Source organism: Laccaria bicolor, genomic scaffold (assembly GCF_000143565.1).
Source record: "Laccaria bicolor S238N-H82 LACBIscaffold_5 genomic scaffold, whole genome shotgun sequence".
Classification (NCBI taxonomy): Eukaryota; Fungi; Basidiomycota; class Agaricomycetes; order Agaricales; family Hydnangiaceae; genus Laccaria; species Laccaria bicolor.
In genome coordinates this window covers 582,124-607,974 of record NW_001889876.1, presented here as the reverse complement: position 1 = coordinate 607,974, position 25,851 = coordinate 582,124, and the positions used below count along the sequence as shown (strand labels likewise).

At 48.3% G+C, this 25,851-nt stretch overlaps 8 protein-coding genes across 8 annotated transcripts; 5 read left to right on the top strand and 3 right to left on the bottom strand.

Annotated features, from left to right (window-relative positions):
* Positions 1-595: 595 nt before the first annotated feature.
* On the bottom strand, positions 596-1,801 carry LACBIDRAFT_324028 (uncharacterized protein; the record flags this gene model as incomplete). Its single annotated transcript, XM_001877309.1, has 1 exon — positions 596-1,801. The coding sequence occupies one exon, from the start codon at positions 1,799-1,801 to the stop codon at positions 596-598; it is 1,206 nt and encodes a 401-aa protein (XP_001877344.1).
* Positions 1,802-2,195: 394 nt separating this feature from the next.
* Positions 2,196-4,525, top strand: LACBIDRAFT_313624 (uncharacterized protein; the record flags this gene model as incomplete). The annotated part of the gene is made up of 11 exons (XM_001877680.1): positions 2,196-2,548; positions 2,601-2,907; positions 2,963-3,115; positions 3,166-3,325; positions 3,374-3,479; positions 3,528-3,627; positions 3,686-3,748; positions 3,798-3,972; positions 4,024-4,308; positions 4,364-4,429; positions 4,482-4,525. 11 exons carry the CDS (start codon positions 2,196-2,198, stop codon positions 4,523-4,525), a joined length of 1,812 nt encoding a protein of 603 aa, XP_001877715.1.
* Positions 4,526-8,089: 3,564 nt separating this feature from the next.
* Positions 8,090-11,670, top strand: LACBIDRAFT_313622 (uncharacterized protein; the record flags this gene model as incomplete). The annotated part of the gene is made up of 6 exons (XM_001877679.1): positions 8,090-8,681; positions 8,733-9,591; positions 9,642-11,188; positions 11,252-11,274; positions 11,329-11,384; positions 11,436-11,670. The coding sequence occupies 6 exons, from the start codon at positions 8,090-8,092 to the stop codon at positions 11,668-11,670; spliced, it is 3,312 nt and encodes a 1,103-aa protein (XP_001877714.1).
* Positions 11,671-11,787: 117 nt separating this feature from the next.
* LACBIDRAFT_313621 (sec7-like domain belongs to guanine nucleotide exchange factors) lies at positions 11,788-16,559 on the top strand (the record flags this gene model as incomplete). The annotated part of the gene is made up of 12 exons (XM_001877678.1): positions 11,788-11,871; positions 11,963-12,661; positions 12,712-12,792; positions 12,846-13,701; positions 13,758-14,088; positions 14,144-14,259; positions 14,315-14,772; positions 14,827-15,105; positions 15,155-15,508; positions 15,555-16,127; positions 16,177-16,327; positions 16,375-16,559. 12 exons carry the CDS (start codon positions 11,788-11,790, stop codon positions 16,557-16,559), a joined length of 4,167 nt encoding a protein of 1,388 aa, XP_001877713.1.
* Positions 16,560-16,905: 346 nt separating this feature from the next.
* Positions 16,906-19,320, top strand: G3PAT-1 (glycerol-3-phosphate-acyltransferase; the record flags this gene model as incomplete). Its single annotated transcript, XM_001877677.1, has 10 exons — positions 16,906-17,039; positions 17,094-17,137; positions 17,194-17,238; positions 17,288-17,604; positions 17,662-17,672; positions 17,726-17,866; positions 17,914-18,006; positions 18,067-18,548; positions 18,603-18,615; positions 18,667-19,320. The coding sequence occupies 10 exons, from the start codon at positions 16,906-16,908 to the stop codon at positions 19,229-19,231; spliced, it is 1,845 nt and encodes a 614-aa protein (XP_001877712.1). The 3' UTR covers positions 19,232-19,320.
* A 54-nt stretch (positions 19,321-19,374) lies between these two features.
* Positions 19,375-20,562, top strand: LACBIDRAFT_313619 (uncharacterized protein; the record flags this gene model as incomplete). The annotated part of the gene is made up of 3 exons (XM_001877676.1): positions 19,375-19,416; positions 19,472-20,376; positions 20,430-20,562. The coding sequence occupies 3 exons, from the start codon at positions 19,375-19,377 to the stop codon at positions 20,560-20,562; spliced, it is 1,080 nt and encodes a 359-aa protein (XP_001877711.1).
* Positions 20,563-20,998: 436 nt separating this feature from the next.
* On the bottom strand, positions 20,999-23,288 carry LACBIDRAFT_293051 (uncharacterized protein; the record flags this gene model as incomplete). The annotated part of the gene is made up of 11 exons (XM_001877308.1): positions 22,992-23,288; positions 22,852-22,934; positions 22,689-22,800; positions 22,350-22,634; positions 22,229-22,294; positions 22,124-22,173; positions 22,018-22,062; positions 21,878-21,967; positions 21,714-21,826; positions 21,542-21,657; positions 20,999-21,489 (listed from the first exon to the last, which is right to left on the bottom strand). Exons 1-11 carry the CDS (start codon positions 23,269-23,271, stop codon positions 20,999-21,001), a joined length of 1,731 nt encoding a protein of 576 aa, XP_001877343.1. The 5' UTR covers positions 23,272-23,288.
* Positions 23,289-23,332: 44 nt separating this feature from the next.
* On the bottom strand, positions 23,333-25,530 carry LACBIDRAFT_293050 (uncharacterized protein). Its single transcript, XM_001877307.1, has 13 exons — positions 25,468-25,530; positions 25,380-25,412; positions 25,279-25,321; positions 25,174-25,219; positions 24,966-25,125; positions 24,879-24,917; positions 24,654-24,826; positions 24,469-24,629; positions 24,328-24,413; positions 24,027-24,275; positions 23,812-23,974; positions 23,726-23,764; positions 23,333-23,343 (listed from the first exon to the last, which is right to left on the bottom strand). The coding sequence occupies exons 1-11, from the start codon at positions 25,522-25,524 to the stop codon at positions 23,840-23,842; spliced, it is 1,182 nt and encodes a 393-aa protein (XP_001877342.1). The 5' UTR covers positions 25,525-25,530; the 3' UTR covers positions 23,333-23,343; positions 23,726-23,764; positions 23,812-23,839.
* Positions 25,531-25,851: the final 321 nt, after the last annotated feature.

The following is a 25,851-nucleotide window of genomic DNA, read 5'->3' as shown; positions in this document are numbered from 1 at the left end:
TCCAATTATGCCGACACCCCGTATTCTGACGCCTTCAATTGGTCAGAACTCGTCCTGCCAGACGACGAGGAAAGAGAGTGGTACTGCGTCGTCTTTCGAAGTAAACGTGCACCCGACAGTGAGAGTGGTCGTAAGTCTTCTTTTGGTTTTCCTGTCCCTTCCTTAATTATTTTCTCTCTAGCTTTGTACGAAGCAGATAAATATGCTCATCAAGAAGCCGTTCTCAATGGAGGTGTACGTACTATGATTCCAGCCAACAATCGTCTACTGAGCATCTCTTGATTTCATAGTTGATCATGTATTGGTACGGTGTTCCGGACCCAGAATCCGGGATGAATCTCGCAACTTGCATTTGGCAAAGCAGAAAACATGCCGTGGCCGCAAACTCGCGACCTCATCATATAAAGGCAATGAAGTTGGCTGCTCAGTCCTATCAAGTCTATACATTAGAACGCCATATATTGCGAAAAGACAAGGGTAATACAAGTGTAGAAGTAGTACCTTTCTCTGGTGGAGAGGTGGGCTGGTAACATGGCCAACTGACTCCCGATATCACTTTCTCGGAATATACCCACCATTCTTTGCAACTGTGTATCTAGCCTTGGGCCTCTTCTTCATCTCTCCAAGAATCGATGCTATCGTTGGATAGCTGGGAACAAACTTCATCAAACGCAGCATTAAGCTTGGGAGGTTGATTCCGCGCAGACGTCACAATGATGGGCGACAGATCTTGCGGGAAGGGAACTGCTAAATCGAGGGAAACCTGAACAGGTGATGATGGCGTTGGTTGGCTGCGGAGCGGCGAGATGAAAACCCCTTTAGCAGGAGCAAAAGCAGGACCAGCCTTGGCACCAGTAGACCCACGTAATGAAGGCTGAATCAAAACAGGCGGTGGAGTGTTCTTTTTGTCGTCCATGTGTGGGAGAAATCGAAATGGATTAGGGGAAGCTTCTTCTTTTGAAGGCGGTTGGTTATCGTTCTGATCCAAGGCTTGATCACCTCCATGACTTTCAGCCCACAGATAAGTATCAGCCGGTTGGACTAGACGAGGTTCTTGTCCTTTTCTGTTGAACGGTTTCCACCTAAAGCCCAGAGAATCATAATCGATATCATAATGAGGTTGCGAAGCATCAGGATCTGTAGGGTCCTCGATCGGAGAATCAAAGTGGAAATGATCGGTAACATAACCAGGACCTGGAGTTGAGTAAATCGCAGGCGCATGCTCCATATATGCAACGCCTTGAATCATGGAATCTGAAATAAAGTTGTTAGTGGTATTGGGCTCGTGGTAGCAAGCATCCTGAAAGAGTTCGACACCAGACGGAGATACAGCAGGTGAAGGGAAAGAGACAGATGATGCATAAGGATAGTCGGTTAGGGGGTTAATATTCCCGGGAAGGGCTGGGAGAGAAGCGCGCGCATAGTCAGGCCCTGGAGTAGAGAATGGAAGCGGTTGGTCGTCGGATTCCAATACAGCTGAAGCATGAGAGAAAGCAGAAGGGAGGATCGAAAGCGTAGCCTTTTTGTCACGATGAAAAGTTTCAAAGCCGTCTGTAAATTCGTAGGATGACGAGCTGTCCGACTTGCTGGATTCTGGTGGATTGAAAACAAACACATCCTCCAGAGCACTGCTTGAATCCTGCTCTTCGACTGGCTCGTCGTCTCGAGGCTTGGGTAACAGCAGACGTAGGGGATGGTCGGCAACAAGCGTCGAAAAAGTATTTGCCAACCAGGAAGGAAGCGGTTTGCTGCCTCGACGACTAAAAGATGACTGTGAGTGGAGAAAGAACTGAGCACGCATTCTTCAAAAAGGATCCAGGAGTTCATACCGCTGAGCGGCTGCTTTGCTCAGATGAATCATCGTTTTCCGATATCCCAATAACGGACAGAGACTTGGTCGTCTGTCGAGGAATATCTTTGACAGGACGCCGAACGGCGTTCATGGTGTCTATCATCGCGTCAAAACGGGCATTGCGTACAGATACCTTGCGTCGCTTTGCTTGTGGTGAGTATTCGCTGTCGGCGTCGTTGGATACCCCAGAAAAGCGTCGGACATGAGCGGGCATGGGAAGAATAGTTACATAACGCGTCCAACTCAACCATAACCCAATACACACTACAACTATGATATTTCATATTGCCTTGATACCCAACCTTCGTCGGCTATCGTTCAACCATCGAGTTCTCGAGCCATCATGAAACGTGGAAAGCACCTACCTTTCCCAGCAGACGTTTCAGAACTCCCGCTCTATGTTGTGAATCCCCATCATTCTCAGCGTCCAACAACCTGGTTGACTATTCCCTGCCTTGTTCTTCTCGGCTTCCTTGCATTTCATGCACGGTGCAACAATCTTATATCTGGTACATCGTCCTTGACACTCAAGGGCCCTCGGAATCCTTCCTACCTCGTTAAAGCGCGGTCAGGTGCTGTGGCTTCAGAGAACAAGCTATGTTCTGATATCGGCGTCGACGTCCTGAAAGATGGGGGCAACGCTGTTGATTCGGCAATTGCGACTACTTTCTGTATTGGTGTTGTTAATATGTTCTCGTGAGCCCCCAGAAAACCCTCAAGTGCTTGTTACTCCAACTCATCCAATCAGTTCTGGCCTAGGCGGCGGAGGTTTCATGACCGTCCGGATACCTCCAAGTAGCCCTGGTAAAGCCTCTGATATGTATACCATTGATTTCAGAGAGACCGCACCATCATTAGCAAATGCGACGATGTACGTCGGCAGACCAGAATCGTCCAAGTTTGGGGGTCTTGCCGTGGGCGTGCCTGGTGAGCTGCGCGGTCTGGAAGAAGCACATCGCCGCTGGGGCACCTTGAGCTGGAAGCGTCTCATCGAACCGAGTATTGCGTTGGCACAGGGATGGAAGGTCGACCGAGAGCTGGCAAAGCGGATCACGGCAGGTTATCTGGTTCTCTCAATCACATTTATCTGAATGTGTTTTTTTCCTTTAGTGGTATCCAGATCTAATGCTGAAGAATCCAGAATGGAGTGCCATCTTTGCGCCAACTGGGAAATTTCTACGACAAGGCGAGGTTATACGCAGGACGAACCTCTCCTTGACACTTGCTACAATTGCTAATGAAGGTGCTGGCGCATTTTATAAGGTTCCCATATTTTGAGTTCAAGATCAAGCCTCGTTGAACGTTCCTATTAGGGCCCTATTGCAGACTCTATTGTCCGCAAGGTTCAACAGACTGGGGGAATACTGACACACACCGACCTGGAAAACTACACTATACAAGTCAGGCCTGCCTTGCAGGGCGTTTACAGGGCCAGGAAAGTTTTTACATCCCATGCACCCACCTCGGGTCCTGGTTTGTTTTGCATTTTTCTACGTCACCTTTTATCCTGATTGGTACCAGTTTTACTGCACATGCTCAATCTAATTGAGAACTTCGACATGAAGGAAAGGACCAGCCTCAATGTCCATAGACTGGTGGAGGTTTTAAAATTTGGATTTGCCGCCAGGTAATGCCTCTCCTCCTTCATGTGCAGCTTTGTAGACGTTGTTATTAGGACGAAAGTCTGTGATCCGCTATTCAATAACTCGACATACCGAATTGGGGAGATCTCTACAAAGGCTTACGCGGATACGATTTTTGGAAATATCACGGACGTGCGTGTAAGAGTATTTTCGACGGATGATTTTTGATATTTTTTTCCCCCGGGAACAGGATCGAACACACCCTCCTGAATATTATAAACCGGAGTATGATGTATTGGAAGACCACGGAACGGTGGGAGGATTCAATTATGCAACGGGGCTTTTTATTGACTTGTTCACAGAGTCACAGTTCAGTTGTCGACAAAAACGGCATGGTGGTTTCACTCACGTCCACCGTCAACTTAATTTTTGGGTCTCAGATTTTAGACCCTAATACTGGCATTATTTTGAATAACGAAATGGACGACTTCTCGACGCCAGGTGTTCCAAATGCTTTTGGCTTACGGCCTTCTCCTTGTAAGTGCTCTTAGGCTCGAAGAAGAAAATCAGACGACTGAATCCGACAAGATAATTATCCCGAACCCGGGAAACGGCCCTTGTCTTCCACCGCGCCGACTATAATGGAACACGAGGATGGGTCTTTCTTCCTTGCACTTGGCGGTTCCGGTGGTTCACGCATATTTGGAGCGGTGTTTCAAGTTTTGCTGAACCTGGACTGGGGTTTAAACCTGAGTGATGCAATAGAGTTTGGTCGGCTACACGATCAGTTATTCCCGTTAACGTTGGAAGCAGATGATGTGTACCCTCCCGATATTTTGAAAGACCTGAAAGGGCGCGGACATAACATTACAGGCGAGGCCTTAGAAACCCTAATTGATGCAGCAGGTCTTGACACCGTTTTCAATAGTGTCAGATGTCAACCGTGTCGCTGCTGTGGTCCAAGCGGTTATGCGGGAAGGCGAATTCATTTTTGGCATGTCTTTTTTTGTTTTGATGCATTGATTCAGTACTTACCTCGATACCAGCGGCAAGCGATTCGAGAAAGAATGGTATAGCTGCCGGATACTAAGTGATGTTCGTTCTTAAGTATTCCTGGCTGCGGTTGCAAGAAACTTTTTTTTATCGCTGTCACCTGTGGCGGTAGCCAACCAATCGTGAATCTAACGAGTCATCTGCTCCATTTGGATTACGCATATAAATCAGAACGGCCTTTTGTCGGTAGTATTCGGCCTGAGGGACTGCCGTTGGTTTGTGGAGGTCCGACGGGGATGAAAAAAAAAACACTTCTCGCCCAGAATGCTCTCACACCGCGATCGGGCTTCCTCCACTTCGCTTTGCCCAGCGGTCTCTACAGTTTCGCCGGACACCAGTCCATATGAATGACTGAAGTATCATATGCTCAGGTTGCTCATCTGATCTTTCTAGCACAGAGCCTGCTGTATTAAAGCTTCTTTGACAAGTATCGCTTCAATCAAGGTGAGAACGTCGATTTCAAACCATGTATTTTTGTACTAAGAATTTTGCAAACTGAGTTGAAACGGGTATTGGCGGCATTTCCAAAGGCTGATGCTGCCGCCGCCACTGGAGCCACAGCAGTCGGCCGATGTTATGTTGGGGCAATCCAAGAGTGAATGTTCCAACTATATATTTCGCTGGGGCGTCAATAAATTTACCAGTCCAAGCGGCTTTAAGAAATGGAAAACCAGTGAACCTCCTCTAGGACTGCAGCTGGTCTTCAGAATTTCTGGTTTCATCTATTCATTCTGTTGGCAGTAGTTGTCTGTCGGAGTGTTGAAATGAAGGTAAGTACAACAACATGTTGACTCTGCAAAATTCCTCAGGGTTGCTCTGCTGGTGGGAGCTGGGGCGAGCATGTGATCAGCTGTGGATGTATATGGCCCAAATGGATCTTTACGTGAGTCAGATTTAGTCAGATTGGCTTCGCTGGCCGACCTCATGATCTATACTATACAAATAATGTCAATGGGGTCCCGCTTTCCATTCGAAAACGGCCTACAAACAAAGTATATAAAGGTATTCATTGGTTGCAATTGAGGCGGAGATAACATCACGGCTCTTCCTAGAGTTGGAGCAATGCAACTTCAATGCAAGTACACACAACATATCCACTGTGGGTTACGCACAGCCGCAATTAACTTGGGCGCAGGAGATCTACATATGAAATCAAGATGAAATCGATCAGCAATCTAGGGGCTTCTACGCTGCGATTGATGGCCCTGAATTTCGGGATGTCATGAGAGCGCCGTCTCACAAGATGAGTTCAAGTACATAACTCTTTCAGTCGCTTTCAACGGTGGACGGTGATTTGGAGTGGGCGGTAACTGACGAAACATCCTGCGATGGTGCTACAAAAGATCAGGTGTTTAATTTTGATCCAATATTTTTCCGGCGTTGCATACCTCCTGATTGCCACGGTACTCTGCGACTGGAGATCTGACAACAAAAGCTGTGCTTATGCTTTGTGCATGTAGTGACAAACACGCCGAAAACAAACAAATTGCTCCCGAACAGGTAACTTACTCTTTCATGTGGCACCTTGATTGGGATTTACTGTCTTCGTATGCTGGTCTTCTAAGCCTCGCAAGTATCTCAATATACGCCGGTGCTTTCGGTTCGCTGCCGGTTCGTGCTATTTTCCGAGTTTGCCAAAAGTCTTACACGCGCAAGCAGAATCCAAAAAGTCCATCCACTCAGAAGGGGGGTGATGATGGTGTGGAGGAAGAGATCGAAGAGCGTCTTTCTTCGGAAGATGCTTGGCTTTTCCCAGTTGTGAGTACACCTTTGGGATCATTTGAAGGGGCTAACCTTAATGTATTTTCCAGATTGGTTCGGTAGTGCTCTGCGGATTATACTATGTGATCAAATACTTTGGGAAAGAGTGGATCAACTGGCTTCTTGGTTGGTATTTTGCTTTGGCTGGAGTCGGGAGTCTGTGGAAGGTATGCATGTAATGTTTCTTGGAATCAGGGTGTTGATTAATCCTTCGACAACAGTCTCTGATCTCGTTGACAAAGTTTATAGTGGGAGAGGCAACGTGGAATAGATTTGATAAACTGAGTGTTTCGGTGAAGAAGGGCTCAACTTGTGAGTAACTACGTTGCTTTTTGTACGATGACTTGTTGACGTTTCGCAGCGCTTTTATCCTTGTCGGGGAGAACGCCCTCCCTCATATTATTCCCTCTCGCAATTATACCCTCTGCCTTTTTCGCTTTGGGGCGGAAATCTGTTTTGATAACGGACATTCTGTCTCTTTCATTTTCTCACAACGCGCTTGCGATGCTGAAAATCGACTCTTTCAAAACTGGAACGATTCTCCTCTCTGGATTATTCTTCTATGATATCTGGTGGGTGTTTGGAACGGAAGTGGTGCGTTGAATGATTTTAATCTGCTGTTGGAACTTACTTAGCAAGCTATCCAACAGATGGTCAAGGTTGCCACCACACTTGATGTCCCAATTAAACTTCTTTGGCCCAAGTCGCTGATATTCTCTGACGCGAGAGGATACACGATGCTTGGGCTAGGTGATGTCGTTGTTCCTGGAACATTTATTGCGTTGGCACTGCGATATGACCACCACCAATTCCTTCGTTCGTCACAGAAGACGTTTGGGCCAAAGCCTTATTTTTACGCTTCATTGTCGGCTTACATACTAGGGCTGATCGCAACTATGACCGTTATGCATGTATTTGGCAAGGCGCAACCAGCACTTCTGTATCTTAGGTGAGTCAGACAATGGTCCGTTGATGTTCTCTGCCCGCTGATGATATTGTAGCCCCGCGTGCATTGTTTCGTTTGTATTAACAGCGATCGTCCGCGGTGAACTCGGAGAAGCTTGGGCATGGAGCGACACGCCGAAAAACGGTGAGGACAGTGAAAAGAAGGATGACGATGGGAAAGTTAGCGAGGAGTCGAGGTCGAATAAAACAAGCTCTGTAAACTAAGTTGACGAGATTGGGCGGCTAGATGAGACGGAAATGGGCAAGTGTGTTGTTCCAGGTGATCATCTGTACCTTTAGGGTGGAGATGAAGCACAATGTGGGTGGATGAATTTGTGACATGTCCGTTAGAATCCGTATACTCACGAAGGTGCTGATGGAGAAGCAATGTGGTGTCGGAAGAAGTGAAGTCGAGGAAGGGCCGAGACCAGATGGCAGGCTAGGCTATGACAGGTCAATGGCAGGCACTGGGCAGATGGCTACAGATGTTGACTGTCAATGACTGATCTGAGCGGCGTGTGAAGGCAGAAGGACGTGAACGCGAGACTAAGCAGAACTAAGCGACTCTGAAGTACTGGTACATAGTCATTTGTTGTTGATTTGTTGCTTGGTCCTCGTGTCTTGGGTCCCTTTCGGCCCGTGGCGGAATTTGTATTGGTACAGGCACCATTGGCTCGTAGTTTGCAGCTACCACTGGCTGCGAGCACTCACCATCGCCTATAGTTGCCGCCTGCACTAGCCTGTAAATTGCCTCACCTTCGTCGCTCTTGTCGTCTACTCGCTCGTCGTTTACCATCGTTCCTGGCTACTGACCCTTTTTTTTTTCACAAATTCAGTGTAGGTACCAAGCCTTCTGCTTGCTCTCCAACATCTACACTCATCTGTCGGTCCCTTCATGGAACGGCCCTCCTCGTCTGTGAGAGGTTTTGAAAACGCAAATTTGTCCAGGGCCTGGTCTCCGACATCTCGTCCCACTCTCAATACGTCCTCTTTACCCATTCATCCGCCGCCATCCAACCCATCGGACCCTAGTCCTCATCCCTCTTCCATTCCACCCTCTTCCCATTCCTCTCCCTGGTCACAAGACGCTTCTCTTGGTCCATCCCATCCCCATCTCAATTCTCATTCCTCCTCTCGCCATGTCACCCCAGAGCACCCACGGTCCTTTTCTGATCCAGATTGGTCCCATATCTTCTCGGCACCACTCAATCCCACCGTCTTTGCTACACTGACAGCCAACGGCGTTATAGGTCCCGTCAATTCTGGACAACTCCCTTCGCCCTCTAGTCTCCCTGCCTCTTCCTTCCACGACCATTTTCCTCGCACCCATACCCTCAGCGTTCCAACAACCCAGGCTTCACCGAGTTCATGGTCCCAACCTCCTACACTTTATGGTCACTCTTTATCGTACTCTACCAAGCCCTCATTAGCGCGCTCAAATTCTACTTCGCTAGACTTCCACCACGGTGTGAATAGAGCCCCCGATCGTGAGTTCAAATTTTCGCCCTCCTTTGCCTTGCTCACTCCTCTGGATTTAGTCGATACTCGACGTTTGCCAGGTAGATCTCAGCGTGTAGTAAGGAATGGGGCACCTGACTCTGGTTCTGACCTTCGTCTCGAGATCACACCGAATCTCGGTCGTTATGACTTTTCAAAGAATAATCGTGGTGTCAACAAATCTCCCTTGCATCAGAATAACCCTGGCTTTTCCTATTCAGGTGAGCGTCCACATACAGGCCTACCTCCGTCGCTCTGGATGTCTCCAGTGTCCACGTCGACAACGCAATTCCCAGGGTATGATGCACTGAATTGTCCTTCGGCGCCTGCTCTACAAGGTTCTCGCCGATCCTCCCATGCTCAACCATCCATTTCTCCGACATCAACTACCACGGATTCCAAGTCCACTTTGTTCACTGATCTGTTCTCTGATGATTTGTTCGGCCAACAAGGCTTGTCTTTGTCTCCTCAGGCTACGAGTCCCTTCACTTCTCCCAGAGTTTCTGGCTCTCCCGATTTGCAACACGCGCCCGATCCGGATATTGATCCAGATCGACTGGCAAAGGAGGACCCATTGGCGACGCAGGTTTGGCGGATGTATGCAAAGACGAAAGCAACATTACCTCATGCTCAGCGGATGGAAAATATAACCTGGAGAATGATGGCGCTGGCCCTCAAGAAGAGGAAAGAGGACGAAGCTACCGAGGGCCTTGCAAAAGAGGAAGAGGCCCCTCTCCATGATCAAGCGTTAGGTCGTCTCCGCGAGGCGCCCCAAGTTGAACATAAGCCGGACAATGAAGGCGAACCAGATGAAAGAGGGCGAAGAATTGATAAGGGGAAAGCGAGAGTACGGGTCGAGGGATTCGACGGAACGAATCAAGATCCTTTCGAGGAGGAAGAGTACGTTCCCTCTCTTTCCATATGACGCCACTGATTACTTCTATTTCTAGCGTAGTGCCTATGGATTGGAGGGCGATGAGTCGTTCGCGGTCTCGGATATCAATGGATTGGCGGCCCACCAGTCGTTCTCGGTCGCGGCCTCCCGAATCAACATCTTTCGACCAGCATGGTTTCACTAACAACCCATACGATGTTGGCATCCCTTTTCCCGCAATGGGTCCACCCTCCTCACAAGATAATTCCAACAAAGGCAGGGGAATGTCAATGAGTATTCCAATTCCCGGATCTTCATTCCATTCAAACGGTCGACGCAGCCCGACATACGGAGGTATCCATCCCCGCACTGATCTCTCTGTATTGTATGAAGGCCCAAGCGATGGTACGTCAGCCTTGTATGAGAACTCCAGCGAATCGCGCTTCCCTCCTGGACCGGTGTACCATCACTCGCCTTCAACATATAATTCTCCTGCATTTGGACCCTCATCACTACCTACGGCCAGCCTCCATGGTCTCACCAAGATGAGCTTGTCAAGTCCTGTACTTCAACGAAGAAGTTTCCCCCAACACGTGCGCAAAACGAGTTTTGATCACACTGTTCCCAAGGATGGAATCCATACAGAGCTGAAAGGACGTCACCAGCTGAATGGAAAACCCCAGCTTTCCGATAACTTGGCAGGTACAAAGCGACGTGCGGAAACGGTCCTTTTTGACAGTTTGCTGCGTGCTGATCCGTCGAATATGGACGGAACGCATTCCCCTCTTGATCCTCGACTCGCTCGAAACGAAAGCACTAGTCCATTTCCTTCAACTTCCTTCAATTTTTCGTACCCTCCTTATGAAGGGATATTTGATATACCGACAACAGCGTCTGCAACGCCCTTGGCCCAACCCACTCAGTATCCTTCCAATCTGCGACCTAATCTTGAAAGCAGTCGCTATCACTCAACTCGATCATCAAGTAGCAATATGTATCAATCATCGAGATCACCTTCATCGGCTGGTGAGGGCCTTTCTGCAACAGCAGCAGCGGCCTCGGCGGCGATGGCGGAAGAATACGCACATGCTGCTAATGTGGAAGGATCGGTCCTTGACTATCGTCTCATGGGTTTTCCATATTCAAATCTTGATGGCTCGCCGATGGGTCATAATCCATACACTCATGTCGACCCTACTCAGATTCTTTCTGTCAGTCAGGGTGACCTTGGGGGGTACGCTGCATTCCACGCGAGTCCCTCGAGTGATGGTTTGGGTAACGGGGTGGGGTCAAGCTCAAATGCATCTCCCGAATCATACAATACATCATCGGCATCCACACCGCCATCAACGGAGGGCCCTTCCAACGGACAGCATGCTTCACGACCAATACAACGGAGGTATATTTCGCTTCAGCAAGGGGCACAAGATGTGCAACGGAAAAAGTCGATGCCTTCACCTACGCTGGGAGAACAAAAGTCGTCACCAAGTACCCCCGAACTCGGCGGCACGGAGCCACAAGGTGGTAAACCTGAAGAAGCGGATCAGACCCCAACCCTTTGCACCAATTGCCATACGACGAACACTCCCCTCTGGAGACGTGACCCGGAGGGACAACCACTCTGTGAGATCTTGCGCACTTACCTACATTGACATTCAATTGACGATTGTTTCTTTTTCTCCTCAGGTAATGCATGCGGTTTGTTTTTTGTGAGTGCCCAACGTTTTGCTGTTTCGGATGAAAAAGTTTACAGTGCGTCGTAGAAATTACATGGCGTTGTGCGCCCTCTTTCGTTAAAAACGGATGTGATCAAGAAGCGGTGAGTTCTGTTGTTGTTTTCTTGCCGATGGAGTCTGAAACTCGCACGTAGCAATCGTGCTTCGGGGACTCCAAGCAGCAGCTCCCGGAAGGGAGTTTCTGCTCTACCCAAGATTGCGTCATCCACGACACGACCTCGTTCTCAATCGAATTCAATAGTCGGCGGGTTAGGCAGAGGTGGATCATCCGCAGGGCGCGGTGGACAGCCACCTGGCACCATTGTAACCCTTGCCATGAAGCGACAACGACGGACTTTTGGGGCACAACTTTCTGAAGCAGACAGTTAATACCAGAGAGTTGGAGCAATTTATATGACAACCTTATTTATCTCTTCTGCATTTTAGGTGATAACCCACCATCTTGAATATCTCCCCTTTACTACTTATTTTTGTTCGACTTGGAAGATGTATTTCCAATCTGTAGATGTAGATTATATGATCATTTGTGAGGCGCTCAATGCAGGTACATACTTAGCCCCTGCCAAGCAGGCAGCTCCAGTTCCTCCTACACCACTGGTAGCGCCGTGGCCAATATTTCCCCCTCTTGCACACGCCCATCCTGGCTTCTATTTTCCGTCAGCATGCTGCTCCGTCGCGCCCTCAGGGCCTTCATACCGCATACCCCGCAGGCTTGCAACCAATCGCATCCGAAGATCTTTCTGGAAACAGGCAAATACACCGTAGGGTTTCTCGAACGGACCTCGACTTTGAACAGGCTTTGCGAGCAGAGGGCACAGTGGTCTTGAGAGAAGGGGTGGACGTCAATTCACTAGGGGTAGATATAAGTCCGTCTCCAGCGAACAGAAGCTATAGTTCTATGACCACCTCTCCAATGTCGCGTTCGACACCACGACCACAACCCTCAACCCCCAACGTCGTTCCGCCGACTCCTTCACCTGCAGCAGGTCCCTCTGCTTCCAAACAAGCTGGCTCCTCTCCAGCCTCGTCTTCTCAAGATTTGTTCTATGATGCCGACGATGGCGAGCGACATATGAATCGTCGTTCAATGTACAGATCTCCTGGTACATCAAGCAGTCCTGACCTCGCTACGCTTTTGCGTAAGGCAAAAGAACGCGGTGGCGTCGTTGGGGTCAACTACAAGAAGGAAAAGAGACGCGAATCACCACCTCCACCATTGCCCTCTGCATATGACCGTGCTACTGATAAATTTTCCCCCTCTTATTCAGCCAACTCTTCGCCCTCAAAAGACAAAATCAGGGGGGACGCTGAATGGGTACTCCCGAGTTCTCGTCAGCCGAGGGAAAACGGAAATAGCAAGGTAGGCGCTTACACGAATCGCATCACCATACAACGTCTTACTTGATCAAGGCTCCCAAAACGTCAGTGAGAGCAAAGACCAGCGCGTTTCTAGGGAAAATGCTAGGCCAGAACAGTGTTCGAGAACGATCCGTACGTTCATTGATCGTCTGAGGGTTGAGTTACCAACAGTGATGCCTATTTAGAAAACCGATGCAGCGATGTATTCCCTGCCCTCTTCCTCCACGTATACCCCGCCAGCGTTAATGAATGCGTTCACCCCTCCCGTACCACCTATACCGGCAGAACATCGTTCGCCAACAACATCACCCATAGCCGATGTTTTCAGCACTTCAAATCGACAGCTTGTCGATGCCAGTGAAAAGCCTCTTCCTCAAAGCCCAGGAATCCGAGAGAGGGAAGATTTGGATGAGAAATCAATTGTATTTGTTGACAAAAAGGCCCCGCTGCCTTTGACACCATTAAAACCAGTCGAAGATACTCATACCATCAAGCGAAGAAGTATGAGTGTTGGTAATGCGGACCTTCATCTGGTCTCACCATCGACACCAAGTTACCCTCGGACGCCAGAGCCCAAGAAAAAGGATGATCCTGGACGATGGGACGATAGTACATTGCATGGCATCCTGGATGACTTCAAAGGCGAACTTTCACAACTTGATCCAGTTTCTGGTTCTTCCCTCGATCTACGCGATCCATCGACGCCCCAGCGCCAGTCTACATTGCGGTCTAAGGCTGGCAGCTTACGCCGGGAAGTCAATATTCCTACCTCCCCGTTACTTCTCGACAAATCGGAAACAGAAGAACCCGAAGAGACTGGTGCCCTCCAACCCGCAATCATACCTCCACGAACTTCGTCCTTACAGACTCGACCTGGATCAAATGGAATAGGTAGCCCACGAATTGCAAACTCGAGTCCTGCTGTGAGAAGCCCATCCGCCGGTTTAGGGGCAAGGGATACGAGCAAGCTACGGGTGCTTCACCGGTCAACCGCTTCAAGTTCAGAGCCTTCTCTTGTTCCTGTCGCAGATCCTCAGTTTTGTGAGTATATGGACTCCTCGTTTGTGAGGTCCTAGCTTGACAGCAAAAATGCTCAGTATCTACTCCCCGGAGGAGTTCACAGCAAGATTTAACTGGAAAGGAAGTAACACTGACTCGCTTTTCCTCGTCTGCTCTATCGCCCGGAGGAGACGATTCGACTGACATGGATACGAGAGGGAAAGAGCTCGCTACTCGCTGTTGGAATGAAGATGAAGACTTTCTGGCAAAGGAGAAGATTGCAGAGTGGCTCGGCGGGCAGTATGTTCTGCACGATATGATTCCAGGACGAATGCTGATATACTTTAGCGGTCGTATCAATAAATTGGCCTTGCGACATTACGTCGACTTCTTTGACTTTCAAGGACTCAGACTTGATCTTGCATTTCGGTCAGTCTCTCGAACCGCTGCCGTTTTTATAATGCCACTTACCCTATACCGTCAGCCGCTTCTGTGCGAAACTTTATTTGAAAGGGGAAACACAACAAGTAGATCGAATTTTAGAGCAATTTAGCCGCCGCTACTGGGATTGTAATCCTGGTGGTCTTTATGGCAGCTCAAGTAAGTGATATCGGGCTAGGACTATCTATTCCAGCTATGCTGAATTTACGATTAGATATTGTCCATGCAGTTTCATACTCCCTTTTGCTTCTCAACACCGACCTCCATGTTGCTGATCTTTCAACCCGAATGTCTCGCAATCAATTTATCAAAAATACGCTCACAGCCATCCAAACGCAACTGCAACCTGTTTCAATTGCACGCTTGTCGACATCCGATCTTACTTATGATGATTGCAGTAGCATTCGTGGAGTGGGCTCCGAAGAAACTGAAAAGGGATTTCGCAAAAAGAGAAGTGATAGCATTACTAGTTGGAACAGCGTCTCTCGCGAGGTGATAATGTCCACGCCCACTTCGCCTGGCGGAGGTCAGGGATTACCCTTAGGAGCCCATCTTCCCAATGGTAGTACTCCATCTGTTCAGGTCTCAAACAGTCACGACTATGGATCGTCAAATCAATTTACCCACGTCTATGGTCGTGCATGGGAGAATGACATGGAAAACCTTCTCAAAGTCAGCCGAGATCCTTGCCCTCAGCGTTGATCCCCCTAATCTTTTTATGAGTAGGAAATGTATAACGCCATTAAGAGCCAGCAAATTTTGCAACCTATGAACACCACCTTGACTCGGTCTTCTGTATCTTCTCTAAGCCCTGGCGGGTCTGGAATGATGCGAAATCGTAGTTTTCGTGGACAGCCAGACAGATTGGCAACTCTCAAGCGAGGCAGCATCCGTGGTTTGCAATCAATCCTTAGCGCTCAAAATGGGATCAGCCCCTATAGTAGTAATAGCAGTATTGACGGCCGTGTCAGTCCATCTCCCAGTTTCGCGACATCTACACACGAGGTGATATCACATTGCTCTCGCCATCGACATTGCTAATTTTTAGCTGCAGGGAATGTATGGCTCGAGTTCATCATTTCTAAACCCCACCTTAGGTTTTGCTTCCAACTTATCCCACACCATCATCCGTGAAGCACAAGAAGACGATGACCGCAGCGCCCACAGCGAGGAGTCTTCGTCAACGACCATCAGCATCTCCGACGAAGAACTAGCTCTGCTGGGCGCTCCATGGGCGAAAGAGGGTATGCTATGCCGCAAGCAATACTGGGAATCTTCGGGGAAAAGAGCTAAAGATAAAGCTTGGCTGGATGTTTTTGTTGTTATTCAGAAAGGAGAACTCAACATGTTCACCTTTGGTGATACCACCTCAGGTTCGTCCGGCACATTTGGAGGCGGAAACTGGCTGGTTGGTCTTTTTTGCTACATGTGGAACTACATACTCATTTTTCTAGGCCAATGCCCACCCTGTCGGAACTGTCCAACTAGCACACTCACTAGCCCATTCCTTGCCGCCGCCAGGATATAATAGACAACGTCCATACTGTATGGTACTGACGCTCGCCAATGGTGGCGTGTATTTCTTTCAGGCAGGAACGGAGGAACTCGTGAACGAGTGGGTGTCGACATGCAACTACTGGGCTGCGCGAACAAGCAAAGAGCCTCTAGCTGGCGGCGTTTCCAACATGGAATATGGATGGAACAGGCTCGCGGACCCATACACACACGACTTGGCTCGGTCGAGAGTCAATAAATCTACAGATGCCGACACTGATGGGATAAGTGTCAAGAGCGGGAGGAGCGCGCGTAGCAAATTCGGTTGGCGAGAGGGTGCGGCGACGGTCCGCACAGCACATTCACCCTGGGCGGATAAAACCTTCGTAAACGATTGGAAAGCTCCTTTACCTCCAACCGTGTCAAGTATCCACGACGAAGAAGCACAGCTTGAGGCGCTCAAAAAACACGTATCATCAATGAAAAAGGACCTGGAACTCCATAATGAACTACGGGAGCCCATGGCTGCTCTGGTCCGTACTCGTTTTACATTCTTTGTCGTCAAATCTAAATCGTCTTTAGTATCAACCCAGGACTGCTAATTCCATGAAAGCGCAAAGTAACTGGGAGAGAAAATCGCAGTATCTGCTTACTGAAATAGTCAAATACGACTCGTACATTGATTCGCTTCAGGCCGCCATGTCATTACGATTGAAAAAGCGTGGAGAGAAAGGTGAGATAGGGGATGTTTTTGTGCCAACGTTGCTTACAAGTTGCCAGCCTTGGAGCGTGCCTTGAGTGGTGTTTCCACACTGGATGAACGGTTAACCAAGGGCAACTGGAAAGGGCGACCAAAAGAACAGACGATCAATGAAGAGGTGGAACCACTGACGCCGGGAGCTGGTCAGCAGTTTATGGTCGCCTCTCATCAGAGAGAGAGGGCTGAGGTTCGGGGAGAAGATTAAATTATTTCTACTAATTTTTGTTGAGGAAATCGACTGACTGTCGCAATCCAATCTGTGACGGATTCTTCTTGGAACGTTCATCAGCGCCAGGTTAGCAGGATTCCCCCTGTGTGTGGTGGCTAGGGGATTGTAGTGCACTTCGTTGTATATAATAGGTGTATGGATCGCTTTTTTACTCCCGGCTACATAATATGTTACATAGTCTCAATGATCGAAACACATGACGTGGCGGCGAACTCCTTGCACTGGCACTTGACTGGCACACACCACAACACTATTCCAGCTTCTCGGTTGTGGCAAGCGACGTCCAACGTCCCCGGCGCACATAGCTGTCAAACAGCTTCCCATGGCTTCTTCATCAGATCCGAAGGTCTTACACCGCGTTATACGCTTCATCTCAGGTCTTGCCGTCTCGTCATTCTTCACAGAGCTGCGAGTAATAGGTGGAGAGAATGTGCCAAAGGATGGACCAATTATTGTGTGCGTATGCCCTTCTGTTCACTAGTTACTTATCAATTAATTTTATGCCCTCAGAACTGCGACTCACCACAATATGATGCTTGACCCCGTCGTTCTTTGTGGGCACTCTCCCCCACCTTTCTTCTCCGTCCCAATGATTAATTATTTCCTACAGCTGTGGGATTTCCCCATCGCCGCATCCTCAATTATTGGAGCAAAGGTGAGATCTTCTGGCATGTACTGTGACGTTTGGTTAAACATTCCGTCAGCGAGTTTGTTTAACAACCCAATCATGCGATACATTCTTTTCTCCTCTGGCAACATCCCAGTCGATCGCAAATCGAAAGACCGCCAAGCTCTCTTCAAAGGGACCTTTGACGCCCTTTCTAAGGGTGAAGCTGTTGCTTTATTTCCGGAAGGAACGAGCTACACCGAGCCAAGAATTATGCAAGTTAAAGACGGGGCGGCGTGGGCAGCATTGGAATTTTCTAAATGGTTAAGGGAGCACCCAGATGTTGACACGCGAACCGTGACGATCATTCCCACTTCAATTGTGTACACCAATAAATCCAAGTATAGGAGCGGAGTGGGTACTTACTTCCTATGGATCGATCATAGGAGAACTGACCTTTTTGATCTACAGGTCATCATGGAGTATGACATGTTGGCAAAATAAAGTCTCAACAATTGGGCTGACATTGTCGTAGGTTCGGTCGCCCAATTTCCGTCAAGGATTACGAAGAACAGTTTTTCTCCACGGAAGAGAATGCAGCCCGTGCCGCTGTTAAACGACTGACGCGCGCCATCGAAAGTGAATTGGTAGAGACAAGTATCAATGCTCCGGATTGGTACGTTAACTAAGCGGTATCCAGAGCTTGACCTCATCTTTGGTCAGGGATACCCTATACACTGCCAGAATGGCTCGAGATCTACTGTGGGAAGGGGGCAAGTCAATCAAGCTGGATGAATTTGTTATTATTTCTCAGACGTAAATACCGTTTTTTCTGTCGTATATCATCCTCGTGGTCTGACATGTTTTCACCTATAGCCTCGTCGATCTATTCTCTACTCCAGACCTGACTGCTAACTTCAAGTCGGTGAAACGCCATTTATTGGGATATTATTCTCTTCTGCAGTCATCCCATCTCACTAACTCTGTGCTCTCATCTTTACCACTGTCGGAATCATTAAACCCAAACACACCAACAACTATTCCAGGCCGGCTTTTCACACTTCTCATCCTTATTCGTGATTCTCTTTCCGCTCTTGTTCAATTACCCTTTTTCTTCGTTCCTTTAATTGTCCACCTCCCCGTGTATGCAATGGGCCGTTTTGGCGCCAAGTTGGTGGAAGATGAGGAAGAAACTCAAGCACAGAACAAGGTGGCATTTGGCCTGATCTCGTTATTGCTCATCTACTCTGGGTCGTTCTTTTTCCTTTGGGCTCTGTTTTGGTATACCCCCGCGGGAGCATTGTTTTCGGCCTTTTTGGTTTATCTTTTTGCGGTATATCATATCAAGATGATTGATAGTGAGTTTATTTATCTATTTTTATGGAAAGATGATGATTCTAATTGAGAATCAGGTAATTATGAGCGGTTAGTAAATTCGAGTTCTTGGTTTGAGTTGAATTTCATGGTCTGACCCAGGGCGAAACGATTGATTGCCACCTGGCGAATCCTTGTTGGGGTTTGGACACCGAAACGGTGGGACCTCTCTATGGCAGCCCTATCTCAGTATACCACGCCGAAAACGCCGCCGGAAAATCCTTGGATAGACCGGCCAAAGACACCTGTGGAAGGGGAAGCGACTGCGGCACGCTCTGATGCAAACAGACCAATAGGTTCTGGAACAGGAAATCGCTCTGCGCGTCGGCCTCCGTCACGTCGCCTTGTTCGGCATGTTTTGAAGGCGCGTGTGGAAGCCGTAAATGCACTCGCTAGCTTTTTTGATCAGCTGGAACGGGAGGGCGGTGACAAAAGGGTTAACTCGAGTCTGCATCTGGCGAGATTATTTGGCCAGGTAACCGATGGCGAGAGCAGTGAGAAGGGATGGAGGTACTCTAAGGAGGTAGTCGGGTTTCTCCGACAAAGAGGTGCCAAAATCCCAACACTGGGGAATGAGGTTATCAATGGCGCATGGGCGGCACTGAGCAGTGAGGGAGAGGGATATACTACATCTGAGGAGAAGGATGAACCAGTGTGGGTAGCGTAGTCGTTGGTACATAGGATTTAACTGGGTAGTCAGGGTCTTGAATCGTGTTGGCATCAAAGTGAATCGAGTGAAGGAATTACCCTTTAAAAGTACTCTTAGTACTCTCAAAAGTACTCTTTCACCTGTTCATAAACTTTGCCCACATGGCGATCCCATCTGACCATTATCCTTACTCTTCCGTCCAGGTATCTATGTACCCTTTTCTTCTCTACTTGCCCTCATCTCATCCCATCACAACAGCAATCGGAACCAGCTGAACCTCTTTCCTTGTTCGCTCAGACTTTGCGCGAAACCGACGAAGAGTTCTATGCTACTTTTCCTCAGGCAAGGGCGGCCAGGCAGGCTCAAATTGAGGCCCAGCTGAACCATGGCCATGACCCAGCGGTGAATTATGGCTTTGGAGAGGGCATTTGTTACGAAGCCCCTTCTTCGTTACAACCTTCCCCGCATCGCGAGTCTATGCAAGTTGAGTACCCAGGTCTTTACTATGACTATGCAAGCATCCAGCCTATGGCCATCCACCCGACAACCCCTTCCCAGAACTTTGACTCGAATCAATCTAACCGGCCTAACCAACTCTACCAAATTTATGCCCCACCTTTGGAAAGTCGACCCGACCTAAACACTTATCCGCAGGTTAATCAACTTCCCAGCCCGCAGCATTGCTCTTATCCCTGTTGCAAATCCCAGTCACATGTGGTGGACCCTATCGTGTCCGCTCCTGCACCTGCATTCCGACAGACGATTTCAACGAGAACGGAAGTACCCCCTCCTTTTGACCCTACTCCCCAATATCGTACGATGGCTGACCCTACCTGGCCAAATCCGCCTGCTTTAACGACGCCAACTCCAAGGCATCACACGGTGCAGGAACCAACGGTCAGAGTCAGATCTCGCGACCATCCTCCACGCGTTCATGGTCATGCACGTCATCAAAGCGACTATCAGACTCACGCCCCGTCGTCACATCACACTTCAGTGTGGCGGGCTCATCGTTCTGTGTCGCCGCGACCCTTGATGCCATTGACCCCTCTTCCAATCAAACGTCCAGCGGAAAAGAAACCCCCGCTTGCATGCCTCTTCTGCAGAGGTCGTAAAATTGCATGTGGACCTCCCATCCCAGGAAGCAAGGACAAGACTTGCAAGTAAGTCCCAAACCTTCCACGATCATCGTAATCAGTCATTCACAGCCCTCCAGTCAGTGCCAACGTCGATCTCTGAGATGTGAGTACCCATTGGAAAGTCGGCGCGGCATGAGGAAGAAGAAAGTCAACAAAGTCAACATCAACACCGATGGCCCGAAGGTCACGCTCACAAGAAGCAAATCTTAGTATTGCCCATCATGCTGCTATGTACCGTTCTTGCTTTCTCTGCTTTCGACGCTTCGCTGTCAAACACACAAATTGTTACTCATCGTTCTTGCCCGCTTTGCACTATTTTATGTCAAGAATTTTTTTAATTTTCAGATATTATTGTATATACTATGAACATTCACACTCCACTACCATACACGTACATATAACAACAGTGTGGCCATCTTGCCATTTTTCAAAGATGTGGCAGTCAGTATAGCTTCCAGAAACCCGGATCTACATCCTCCAGAGTTACTTGTGGGATGTTTGGGTGAAAGGTATATTTCGATGCATGAAACTTTGAGACATGTAGAGTATTATTGAATTTTCGTACAGGGGATCAAAACCAAGAGATACATAATGGGGATATTGTAATAACACGAGGATGTTGGGATAAATGTGTAGGAAGAATAAATCAAACATTTGACCGACGGGGCCGTTTGGTTCCCCTCTTGGAAGAAGCTCCAGGAGCACCTGATGGCAAGTAACCACCCGCACTCTCCTCAAGGAGAGGGGTTAACTGTCCGCGGAGGCGCTTTTGTCCACCTCTAGTCATGGGGCCGGCTGCAGACCTCTCCTGAGCGACCGCATGCGCGATCATTTCGGATGACGGTTCGGAGAGTGTAATCTTGTCGTCTTCTGCCGCTTGGGAGAGAACTTGACTGCGACGTTGAAGGACTCGTGATTTTGCTTTGGGCACAGATGGCTGGATCTGCAGCCCAATGAAGTCATTGGTTACACCAGCCTCCCCATATTGTTGACCAGTGACAGATGACGATGTGTGAGATATATCGTCCATAGTATAAACAGGCGTATAGCTTTGCAGCCAAGGGTGCTCAAGAGCATCCTTCAAAGACATTCGGCGACGTGGGTCTTCTTGCATTAATGCATGAAGAAAGCTTAGCGCTGACAGAAAAGAGTTGAGCTGACAATGACGAAGTGAAAAAAAATAGCAAACCTTCTGGGCTTGGGTTAACATTCTCTAGAATACTCCAGTCAATGTGGCGCCCGGCAATTCGAGCTCGAATGTCACGTTGATTTTCATCTTCAATGAATGGGCCTGCGTTGGTTAACCTAGATGTCACGGAGGTTAGCGAGGGGCGTTACGTGAACAGGGGCGGGATGTTTACATAGAGAAAATGATAACGCCCACACTCCAGCTATCCACGAGGTTATCATATCCTTGATGATTCTCTTGTTTTACAACCTCTGGCGCTAGATAACTTGGTGTTCCACACATCGTCTTTGAAGGAATATATCAAGAAGCAGTTTAAAGTAGAGATATGAGGCGTACCCGTAACATGGTAACGCTGTCAACAATTTTAGCCAATCCAAAATCGGCTACTTTGACTCTGGGAGGCCTGTCCTTTGTGAGAAGTACGTTCTAATAACATTCAGACCAAATGATAGGAGAGAAAATGAAAAAGGAATAACCTCAGGCTTTAAATCGCGATGGGTGATGCCCTTGGAGTGTATATACTGAAGCACGAAAGAGGACAGAATGTAAGCAGCTAGTGACATAAAAGGAGCAACCCCTTACCGCGAGTGCATCGCAAAGCTGATATGCTATATGTTTCGAATCCACTTCGGCTATATTTAAAATGTTTAGCAGGTGAACAACGCACGAAACGGGGAAGGCACTCACGCACACCGTTGTGCTTGAGGATGTATTCAAGCAAATCCCCACCTTCAACAAGTTCCAGTACTAAATCTAAGGCGGAGATCAAGATCAGCGAGTGGGTCATCTTGTTGTTCGGAGAGCTCACTTATGTCGTTGTTCTCCTGGTAAAAAACCTCTTTGAGTTCGCAGATATTAGGATGCTTGAGTTGCTCCATAACGGTGATCTCTCTGGTAAAAGAGGTGCTCCTCGTGACGTGATGGTCATTCCTGTTTCCGTGGATCATTTTCACAGCAAACCATTCGCCAGTTGTCCGTGACATCGCCTTCATGACAGTTGCGAAGGATCCTTTGCCCAACTCATTGCTGAGGTCGTAGTAGGCATAGAGGCCCTCTGTAGGTGGGCCATTGGCTGTGTGACGATAGACAAAACCTGTTTAGATACCACATAAGTTTGCGGCTTACATGTCGAGGTCGATAAGCTTACGATAATCTTCGAGACCATTGTTATGAGGTTGTGGGACGGAAGTTCCAAAGGCGATCTCATTGCCTTCCCGAAGAATCCTAGACTGGCCCTTCCCAATCTTGGTATTGTTTATCTGTTCAACAATTCGAGTGAGAAGTCCCCACAATTATCAGTAAAGACTCACGAATGTACCATTACTGGAAAGATCGTGAACAACAACGTTGCTGTTCCCTTCGCCATCCCATTTGATCACACAGTGTTGGTTACCTTGATGAGTGAGATGAACATTGTGTCGTGGTCGAGTGTTATTGTATATATACTCACTAACTTTGAACCCAGGCAGAACGACCTGGTTCACTTCCGTGTTCCTCCCAATCGAGTATCGAGGATGAATTTTCCAAAAGTCGATCCGAGTAAGAGAAGAGCTGCATGGTTGAAGATAGCCCCACAAGTGCGAATCGGCAGCAGTAGCAATCGGCTGAGAAGCTTGCTGCGTCGATTGAGTTTGGGTTTGGTCTTCAGCGTCCTCAGAGTCGTACGCGTTTTCTTCTTCTTCCCCTTCGTCCCCTTCGTACTCTGCGGATGGGTTAGTGTAGTCGTCCATGGTGAAGTAGGCCGGTGGGTAGATGAGTTTTGCCAGAGGGGGAGAGCTGGGGAGAGAGAGCTTTTGTATGTACGCGTTTCAAAGCCCGACGGTGGCGACCCTGCACGCTTTGACTTTGCCGAACAATGGGCGCTCAATTGGCAACACAAATCGTACAAAGGGCCACCAAGGCCAAGCGGCCACCGCAAGGATCAAGGCCACAACAAGCACGAGGAGACACAGCACAGTGTTATATTTACGAAATGTGGCTCATGACACGAGTCCTCAACGAGTTGTAACTTAAATGGCCGTTTCTAAATTCTCAGTGGCGTCGAGATTACTTATTGGTATACGGTATTCAGTAGCATTCAGCGATTTCATTCAGTCGGTAACAAAGAGTATCACGCTCAGAAGCTATCGTTGTCAACCCCGTTCGTTTGGTGGTTTCACAACGACACAACGATGCTTGTTCTGATGTTCATAGGGGTAGCGGAACGGTCACATGACAGCGCGTCGTTCCAAACATGTCATTGTTACCATTTACAATATTAGTGTAGCAATTTACAAATTAATGCCAATTAATTCTTCCTCACTGGCGATCTTTGTACCCCATTTGATCTAGTTTGAGGTCACCGTCACCACGGCGTGAGAGGACCGACGTTCTCTCTTGCCTTAATTGTTTTGGCAAGAAACTCAATCCAACAAGATATGCTACAGGCAGCACCTAGAGAACAGAGTTGTCAAAAGGCACGCAAATGAGTGCGCAAATGACTCACCGCTAACCAGACGAAGAAGAAGACGTTGACACCTTTGGAGAGTTCACCACGTCCTGTTACCTTGGGCCATTCAACTTTATACCCTGAGTGAACTTGATAATACGCAAGGGCGATGATGAGCAGCCCAAAGATTGCGTGAAAATAATTCTGGAGAGGTCTGCGGGTTCGATCGCTAGCCTTGACCCAATGAATGATTGCACCCACTCCGCATTGGAGAAGGTAAAGAACAAAGATCGCAAGACCGTATTTCTGATTCGACGAAATAAGATATTGGTCGCTGAGAGGGGGGATGAACATATACTTTGTGACTATCGTTCAGATGCGTGGCACCTGCTTCTGTAACAGACTGAATGCCCAGAGCGACTCCAATGAAAATAGATGGACCCGCTGTAAAAACACAGTTGGATCCTACGCAGCAGATAAATGGGAGGGATACACTTGCCCAGCGCGAATTGTGCAATCCAATGTCCTTTAAACCACATGCTTGTGAATGTTCTTGAATATCTCGCCAAAAGAGCCCCAGCTGGCAAAAACAACAGGAAACCGACAGTGCAGAAGGTTGCATGAGCAACAATCATACGCTGATACGACAACAATGGGGTACTGTCTACTCCAGAAGCGCCTCCTCCGGAGGATGAGGTCCCCCCTGTACTTCCATTTGACGTCGACGACGACTTGGTTAAGTCTAACAGAAGTACGCCATAATCAACATGCTCCGCCAGTGTTGCGTCTTTCGCCGATGAACCTGGGTTTTGAGTGCCAAAAGCGTAAATAACGCTCTGCTTCTGATCGCTGTTAGCCTTCAGGACGAAAAATGAGTTGGTTCTGAATTGGCGTAAGTACATTACATACGGGGATGGTGTAAGCAAGTTGTGGTGTGGATCCTGAGGTCTATTTATCGACAATGAGAATGTAGGATAAACCGACTTGACCACTCACAATGCTGAGAGAATCGTTTAAAGTAGCTACACGAGGGGGATTTTCGACCACGGTTGGCATGACCTCTCGCTGAGCTTGGCGCTGAGAGAGAGTTATAGTCCCATCGCTGTTAGACCACATAATGACCATGGGAGTATTAGCCATTTGGCTACCGAAGCCCCTGCGAAACGTTCTAAAAACAAAATCGCAGAAAGGACTATGAACTGACATTCCCATCCAACCAAGGGTCCTTTTCCCTCGGCTTGTTAAAATATCTGTGAGGTGTGTTAAGTAGGCAGCTGTTTGTCCATAGGGTTGAACGCCTCCTATTGACATTCAACAGTGGTGCTGTTGGCATTTGCAGTAATGCACATCGTCTGAATGAAAAGTGCATCGGTCATAAACGATGAGAAGTCAGGTGTTTCCAGTACGGACAGTACCGCATTGTTGATCGCTCGTAGTCTCAGCCTGTATGAAGCGTAAATGACTTTGGGAATGACACCTTAAGAAAAGCCCTAAATACCGCAGTGGCAACATTACAACTCGATGCGAGGAGCAAAATAAGAGAAAGACGAAGCATATCGATATGACAGAAGGGAGGGAAAGAACCGTGCTGCGGCACTCTTGATTCCAACCAGGTTTTGAAACCTAAGGCCTAAGGGACCAATAAGTTCGTGCCTGCAGTGAGAGTGCCAAGCTTCGCCCTAAATCTTTTTTAAACAATGATGAACGGCACATCGCGAGCAGACCCTAGTCCACTGGCGGGTGAAGACACCGTCGTGAGAACGGACAATACAAATCTGAGTGAAGTTTTTGCAATTCCAAGAGGTGCAGTCGGTTGTTGCCATGAGGGTACTTTTAGTCGCGAGAAGTAGACTGAAGCAAGTGCGATCACCCGCATCTTTGA